General features: G+C 33.8%; 1 protein-coding gene across 1 annotated transcript; it reads right to left on the reverse strand.

Annotated features, from left to right (window-relative positions):
• Positions 1 to 2,018: 2,018 nt before the first annotated feature.
• LOC108373473 (uncharacterized protein K02A2.6-like) lies at positions 2,019 to 3,488 on the reverse strand (the record flags this gene model as incomplete). The annotated part of the gene is made up of 4 exons (XM_017629369.1): positions 3,096 to 3,488; positions 2,828 to 2,993; positions 2,393 to 2,764; positions 2,019 to 2,315 (listed from the first exon to the last, which is right to left on the reverse strand). Coding segments are annotated over exons 1-4 (1,228 nt in total), but the record flags the coding sequence as incomplete, so codon positions are not given.
• Positions 3,489 to 8,691: the final 5,203 nt, after the last annotated feature.

An 8,691-nucleotide genomic window follows, 5' to 3' on the forward strand; every position in this document is an offset into this window, starting at 1 on the left:
AACTGCCTTTATTCACTTTAAATTTAATTGTTTTAACTAAGCTCTGCTTCTTGCATCCTCTCACTTCAACTGACGTTTCAATAGTATGCAAACCAAAATGAAATAAGTTGTTATAGACATCTACATTAGGTATAGAATTATATGTTGTAAAATTCATAAGCCCACAAACATAGCGTGAAGATAGTTCAATTGACGGAAAATATTCTCCCACTAAAGTTGCACTATTCCCAGTTAAATTAATTGATATTGACATCATGAACATCAAATTAGAAATAAAGTTAAGTTTATTATTTTGCTATTATTTATTTTATTTAATTTTTTATTAATCCAAGAATTATGGTCATTAGAAACCCCTAACCATCTAACAACAACGCTATTTCCTTTTGTTTTTATAATCTTTTCAATTAAATATATGTTTGGATAATGTGTTTTTAATAATTAATTTTCATAAGATCCTCCAATTATTGGTTTGATAATCTTCTAATAAATAGGTTACAGGATTAGTATTTTGTGTATTAAAAATTTCAGTGGTTCTGTTTGATGTATATCTTTTATCAAACACATGCTTATATTTACTAATACGTACATGATCTCCGACTTTCAGTTTACCAGGTTTGAAAACTTTGATATGATTAAATGCTTATTTAAGTATAAAACTTTCATTATTTTTAGCAATAGAAATAGGGGATTGTCCAACTGTGGTGTCTTTTAAGATTATTTTATTCTATTAACTCTTTATATATATTAATCCATTGATAATTTCCATTTAAACTAAATCTTTTCCACATCATTTCTTTAAAATTCTATCGAAACCTTCTACAATGGAAGCTCTCATGGCTCGCGTGGCTGGATCGCGCACAATCCGTGTTGACTTCTTGCGCAAGAAAGAAATGCACGTTTTAATCGTTCCACTTTTATTTCTCATGCTCGAATTTCGCATGCTCGCGGTAGTCGGCCGCGCACGCTGGCAAATAAAAACTCATTGCGACCAAACTATATCGAAATGCACGCATTTTTTTTATAGATAAATGCAGAAATATTTATTACATAAGTAGTTGTTAAAAATTTGCGTCCTCGAGGCGTAGAAATTGCTTAAAAATTCAATTTTTCATAAAAAATTTATTGAAAAGCACAAAAAAACTATTTTTGTAACGCAAATAATTTCATTGTATGGTTTAATGTTTCTTAAATCTGCACCCAAAAAATTTTTTCAGTCGGACACTTACTTTCAAAGAAAAATGAGAATTTCCAAAACACTGCAAAAATTTTCAATTAATGATTAAAAAACACTATTTGGAATTTTGCAACAAAAATTACACAGTGTTCTGTTCGACTACAAAAGTCGGCGCTGCCTGAATATCATTGAAAAATATTAATTTTGGTAAATTCGGTGCCCACTTGAGGAAGCCTTACCCATATATATACAAATATAATACTAACAAGCAATTTGTATCGAGTAAATTAAGAGATAAAAGAAAAGCTTTCTGTATCTTATACACTTGTAGACAAATATATAAGTAACATTTCCGCTATTCGCTTTCCATCAGGTCTGATACAGTTCTCCGCTTGAGCCGTCTATGCTGCGCAGTCGTTTTAAGTAGACTTGATGCTTTATCTTTGATCGCAACACTTTATTGTGGAAGCGCTGTGTTTTAAGAAGAAACGCTTGCAATAGAAACGACCGTACTCTACGAGTGACAAACAAGGAGTGTATTTTATTAATTCAGTTTTACAATGAGAGAGCTAAGAGTGCTTAAGCTTTAGAGCTTACAGCAATAACACTTATTAATTGCTTAATACTGTAACATCTCCCTTCTTTAACAAAACATTTTTTTTTATTACGGGTGTATGCATATACCTATATTTCAGACTTCAGTTGTATTAAATATGTTAAATGAATATTTATATATGTATGTAAATGTATAACATGACCCAAAGTTAATACTAGGTAAAAAGAATAAAAAAATTATTAAATGGCGAGAGTGTTAATTCATAGCCAAAACGATTAGGCTTGTTACGTTTGCGTTTTGGTCGCTCAGCTGCTGACTTTGAACTCAAACGTCGGTTGCGTTTAAAACGATGTTGATTGTCGCGTTCGTCTTCATCGTCAATACAGATTTCGCTTTGCTCGGAGGCTGCTGCTGCGAAACTGTCTGGGGCTGACGGTTCTCTAGTTTCTGCACTAGTGATTTTTTCGCATTCAGTTGCGCTTGGCAACTCTTTACTGATGTCTTGAATGTTGCGACGATACAAGCTTCCCTTCACATTGACGATGTAAGAGCGAGTGTTAAATTTTTCTTGAATTTTATCCCGCTCTGCAGTTGCGTTGTTGTCCTTTAACTTGACGTTAACTTCTTTCCCCCCTCCAGGTGTGGCAGCGTTTTAGCATTACGATCGTAGTACGATTTAGCTATTTGACGTTTTCGCATAATTCTGTCATGTACGTTCTTTTGTGCTTCTGGTAGGAGCTTTTTTGGATGCGCTGGTATCGCCGAGCGGAGACGGCGTGACATAAGCCTTTGTGCTGGGCTTGAACCAATCGCATTTGGTGTGTTGCGATAGTTGAGCACGGCTAGCCAAACGTCCTCGCCACTGTCCAAAGCTTTCTTAATGAGGCGCTTTGCAATTTTAACTGCTGACTCTGCTTTGCCGTTCGATTGCGCGTACCTTGGAGAGGATGTTGTCACTTTTATTTCCCAACTTTTAAAAAAGCTTAAAATTTCCTTGCTCACTAGTTGCGTGCCGTTATCGCATACAATGATTTCTGGAATGCCATGTCTTGAAAAATTTCTTTTGCAGCATTCAATTATTTCTTTCGATGACATACCTTTTAGCTCATCTAACTCGAAGAAGTCAGAGAAATAATCAACAGTGGCCAAGTATTTTGATTTCCTGTTGGTGACCGGGTTATTTATTTCGAAAATATCCATTGCTACTCGATTGAATGGTATCTGCGGTATTTCGTGTGATTGCATCGGCAACTTTTTCGACGACTGGTCAAATTTTATGCATGTTTAACAACTTTCAATGCACTTCTTAATATCGGCATTGATATTTGGCCAACATATTGACTCTTTGGCCAGTTTCAAACTTGCTTCAGTACCTTGATGACTGGCATGAACTCGGCGTAATATGTCTTCGCGCAGCTTCGCAGGGACGATGATTCTGTCGCTTTTGTGAAGCAACCCGTTTTCCGAAGTTATTTGTTCGCGATAGCACCAGTACGGCTTGACGGAGTTTGGAATTTTGGACCTCTTATCTGGCCACCCATTTAGCACAAAGTACGCCAGCTGCTGTAGTGTTACATCGGCCTTAGTCTCTTTCTGGATCGCTATAACTCGTTCATCGCTTATTGGAAGCAACTCTATACTGCGTATTTCTTCCAGTTCAACTAAAAGCTTTTTAATTTCGTAAATCTCTTCTTCTTCTTGAATGAGCTTGTCGCTGTTCGAAGTAACTGCCCTTGAGAGTAAATCAGCTATCCACATCTCTTTACCAGGTTTGTATGTGACGTTTAATTTATAACGTTGCAAAGTTAAGAGCATTCTCTGCAACCGGCGTGGTGCTGATAAAATTGATTTTTTGAAGATGCTTTGAAGCGGTTTGTGGTCAGATTCAACTTTGATTACTTTGCCACAGAGATATTGATCGAACTTCTTACAAGCATAAACTATTTCTATGCACTCTTTTTCGATCTGTGCATATCGCTGTCTCTATGAGCTTTTTAGAAGCAAAAGCTATCGGATGACCATCTTGCATAAATGTAGCTCCGATACCGAATTGCGATGAATCACACTGTATAGTTACATCGGCATCGACGTTGAAATAGCCCAATACTGGAGCGGTGGTTGCTCGCTGCTTCAAGACCTCGTCCAGACTGAATCCTTCTTTAGAGTTTTTCGGATTGGCTCAACGACTTCAGATAGTTTTGGAAGAAACTGCATTAAATAATTCCCCATACCTAATAGACGTTGGGTTTCTGTGGCGTTAATTGGCGTTGGCATGTCTAAAATTGCCTTGATTTTCTGTGGATCACCCTCTAATCCGTTACTTGTCAAGATGTGTCCGAAGAAGGAAATTTCAGATAGGCACAGTTTAACTTTTTCGATATTTAACTTTTTATTTAGTTTAGACATTCGTTTTAAAAAATTAATTAAATTTTTATTGTGCTAAGGCGTCTTTATTTGAGGTACCTTTCCCGAAAACAACTACATTATCAGCTATGGATTCTACACCTTCTAGACCAATTAGCGCTTCGTGCTGCTTCTCGGCAAATGCTTCAGAAGCGCAACAAATTCCAAAAGCATACGTAGCCAGCGATAGCGACCTTTTGGTGTCCAAAACGTTGTTAGACGACTGCTTTCGTCATCTAGTGTTAGTTGCCAGAATCCATTTTTTGCATCGAAAGTGGAAAAAATGCGAGCACCGTGAAAACTAGGCAATATTTCGCTGATGGTGTTCATTTGAAAATGTGGCACTCGTAGTGCTTGATTTAGATTAAAAGGATCTAAACAGACGCGAATTTCATTGTTTTTGCGTTTCACTACTACGACATTGCTTGTCCAGTCCGTAGCGTGGGCCACTTTTGCTATGATTCCTATTTTTTCTAAGTTATCGATTTCTTTTAAAAAATCTTTTCTTATATAGATTGGAATCCGACGCGGTTGGTCAATTTTTGGTTTTACATCAGGTTTCAGCTCCAATTTTACCGTACCTGGAAAATGGCCATCACCTTTGAACACACTGCCAAATTGTTTAAGAATACTTTTTGCATGCTCGATGTCACTGTTATTTAGTGATTTTCTTGGTGCAGAGGTTTCGTTTTTTATATTGTTTACAACGCGTATCAGAGCCATTGATATGCACGCGGTAGCTGACGAAAGCGGTATTTGTTCACCATCAACTACTTGAAAATTAATTTTATACTTTTTTCCCTCATGTACACATTTCAGCTCTATTTGTCCAACTGGGCTTATAATGGTTCCGCTAAAGCACTTTAATTTAACATTACTCCGCAAAAGCTTTATGTTGTTTTCATCTAGCAATTTTCGTAAACATTTGAGACCAACAACATTACAGCTTGCAGCGGTATCTAGTTGACATTTAACACTTGTGCTTTGTCCTTTTACTTTAAACTTTATGTCCGCAAAAATGCTTTTTTCTTTTGCTCATGCATGTTTAGGACCACAATATTTGCATGTTTTTTGTTGGTCTACGCGGCCATTTTTCGAGCTTTGCTTTTTATTGTTTTTTCTAGACTTCCCGCTGTTACCGATTTTGTTCACTTCGACATATTCGCCAGCGGCCATGCTTTTAGGTTGTTTGTCTGTCTCTTCAAACGAATTACAACTTGATATTGCCCTAGCTAAGGTTAAATTGTCTTCCTGTAGCAATTTTCTTCTAATATCGTTATTGCTTATACCGACTACTAATCTGTCTTTTATAAATTCGTCTGTTGCGTCTCCATACTGGCATGTTTTTGCTAATTTTCGCAGGTGAACAATGTAATCATTTGTGTTTTCATAGGTTATATTTGTCTTGGGATTGAGTTGTAGTTCTAGGGCGGTTAATAGATTTTCAGACGTTGACTTATCCAACTCTGTTAAGGGTAAATTTTGCATTTTAACCAGACAGTCATGGCCTAGCATTGATATTAAGATAGCGACTTTAGTTTTTTCTGGCTTGAGCTCAATCTCTGACGCGATCATAAAATTTTCCCAACTCGCACGAAAAATTTTTAAGTTTTCTTTTATATCGCCTTTAAAGCTTAAAGGCCTTGGTTGGGCAACTTGCGTAACGATTTTACGCCACGTCGAAAGTTCCGACTTCACGTGGTCCGTTGGCATGTTTTTCGATCGAAAACTATACTTATAGACTTATATCGTAAATTTTCAAATTATAAATATTTGCAACCGCGACTCGTTGTATGACATTTTATTTAATTTTTTATTTATTTATAAAATTTTTTTTTTGTGTTATTCTGTGTGGTTTTAATCTGACACCATGTTTTAAGAAGAAACGCTTGCAATAGAAACGACCGTACTCTACGAGTGACAAACAAGGAGTGTCTTTTATTAATTCAGTTTTACAATGAGAGAGCTAAGAGTGCTTAAGCTTTAGACCTTACAGCAATACCACTTATTAATTGCTTAATACTGTAACACGCTGGATTGTGGCAATGTACCAGAATGTATGCCATAAGTCCAGACTGGTTTTAGAGTTTGATTATATAGCAATAATATGTTGTGGATTGATAGGCCTGAGTGCCTGCCAATAAGGTAGTTTAGCTTTCTTAATTTTAAATCGAGTTCCTCGCGTTTTTCTTGAAATTCATATTTTTCCCAAACATTTTCGACTCTGTTAAAATTTTTCATACAACTAATAATTTTACAAACCCATACAAAATATAACTTGTATTAAATTTACCAACTCATATAATTTCATTAATTTTCATACAAGTACTAATTTTATTATTTCTGTTCCAAATTTTCATACAAGTAATAGTCTTATTAACTTATACAAGTAATACTTTTTCATATAAGTATTAAATTTTTTAACTTATTTAAGTTCATTAGTTTTCATATAAGTAAGAGTTTATTAATTCACATAAGTTCCAAATTTTGATAGATTTTGTCAATGTGCAAAAAAGTCGAGTAAATATCTAGTGTTTCTTGCATGCATTATTTTTATGAAATTTCATATTTAGCAATTTCATATTTTTCTTATATATTTTTGGCTCTGTTACAACTTTTTCATACAAGTAATAGCCTTTTTAACTCATTGAAGTTATGTGTTTTCATACTAGTATAAAATTTATTAACTCATACAAGTTAAAAATTTGTATACAAGTATTAACTTTATTAAGTCATAGAAATTATAATTTTATTAAATCGAAAGGAAGTGAAAAAAGAATACCACAAAACTTGCAAACGTATAACGGTAAGGAGTTTTAAAATAAAAAATTTCAAAATTTGATGAGAAAGTATAATATTAATCAATATTCAACATATAGTATAATGAAAGCTTCCATTGTAGAACGTTTCAATAGCATTTTAAAGAAGTGATGTGGAAAAGATTTAGTTTAAAAGGAAATTATCAATGGATTAATATACATAAAGATTTAATAGAACAACATAATATCAAAAGACATAGAGCATTATTTCTATTGCTAAAAATAATGAACGTTTTATACTTAAACAAGCATATAACCATATCAAAGTTTTTAAACCTGGTAAACTGAAAGTCGGAGATCATGTACTCATTAGTAAATATTAGCATGTGTTTGATAAAGGATATTCATAAAAATGGACCACTGAAATTATTAAAATTCGTATTAAGTACTAATCCTATAACCAATTTATAAGAAGATTATCAAAGAAAACCAATAATTGGAGGATCTTATGAAAATGAATTATTAAAAACACATTATCCAAACACATTTTTAATTTAAAAGATCATAAAAACAAAAGGAAACAGCGTTTTTTTTTTAATGGTTAAGGATTTCTAATGACCATAATTCTTGGATTAATAAAAAATTAAATAACATAAATAATAGAAAAATCATAAACTTAACTTTATTTCTAATTTGATTTTCATGATGTCAATAACAATTAATTTAACTGGGAATAGTTCAACTTTAGTGGGAGAATATTTTCCGTCAATTGAAATATCTTCACGCTATGTTTGTGGGCTTATAAATTTTGCAACAGATAATTCTATACCTAACGTAGATGTCTATAATAACTTATTTCATTTTGGAAATACCTATAGGTTCCTATGAACTTAAAGATATCGCCTTTTTCTTAACTTCAACTCTTAAAAAGATATTGATGAAACAGCTATACTTTTAATTGAAGCTATCAACAACACTCTTACAACTAAAATAACGACGTCTATGCATACTGATTTTTCTCATTCAAGAAGTATAGGACACTTTCTTGGGTTTAGCAGAAGGAAGCTAGAAGTTAATGAAGCTGTAAATGGAGTTCTACAGACCGTTCAAACAAAATTAGTTTTTCAAGAACAGAATTATAATAATATAAAAGTGACAAAATTTGAGTCCGATATACCTATAAATACAGTATATTTTGCTTAGCTGCACATGCTTCTTTGCACGAAAAACTTGTGCACTTAACCGAAAAAGGCACTTACGCGAATTTTCTTTACTACTTCAATGAGGAAGTTATCCAAATCCCTATTAAACCATATAATGCGAAATTTTTACCGAATAGTATCTAATTATCTATATAACTACATAAATTTATAGCCATTTTCGTTGTTTTGCGAGATGAACAAAATAAATAAAAAGTATAAAATTAGGTAATTGTAGGGCCAGTGCAGGTAAAGGTAATACTTTCTTTGGTAATTGATACTAGTCGCACAATATTTAAGGCAGGTATCGCCAATGTGCAGGTATGCTAAATGCATCTATCGGAGCAGTTTCCTTATAAATATTAAAAATAATGTCTCTGATGCGCATTTTGGGTTAGGTATCTTAAATGTGCACTTAAGCATAGAGGCAGCAAAGCGGTACTCACTTTCCGTAGTATTTTAGGTATAAAGTTGCTACGTAGCAATGTAGCACGCATTTTGTTGTTGGAAGAGCAACAAAACATGTGGTAGATTGCTACACCTAAAATGCTACTCAACTTGAGCTCTCATACTGTATTATGAATGTAAACACAGTGCGTA

This window comes from Rhagoletis zephyria, unplaced genomic scaffold (genome assembly GCF_001687245.7).
Source record: "Rhagoletis zephyria isolate East Lansing unplaced genomic scaffold, Rhagoletis_zephyria_1.1 Rzeph_scaffold_06728, whole genome shotgun sequence".
Lineage (NCBI taxonomy): Eukaryota > Metazoa > Arthropoda > Insecta > Diptera > Tephritidae > Rhagoletis > Rhagoletis zephyria.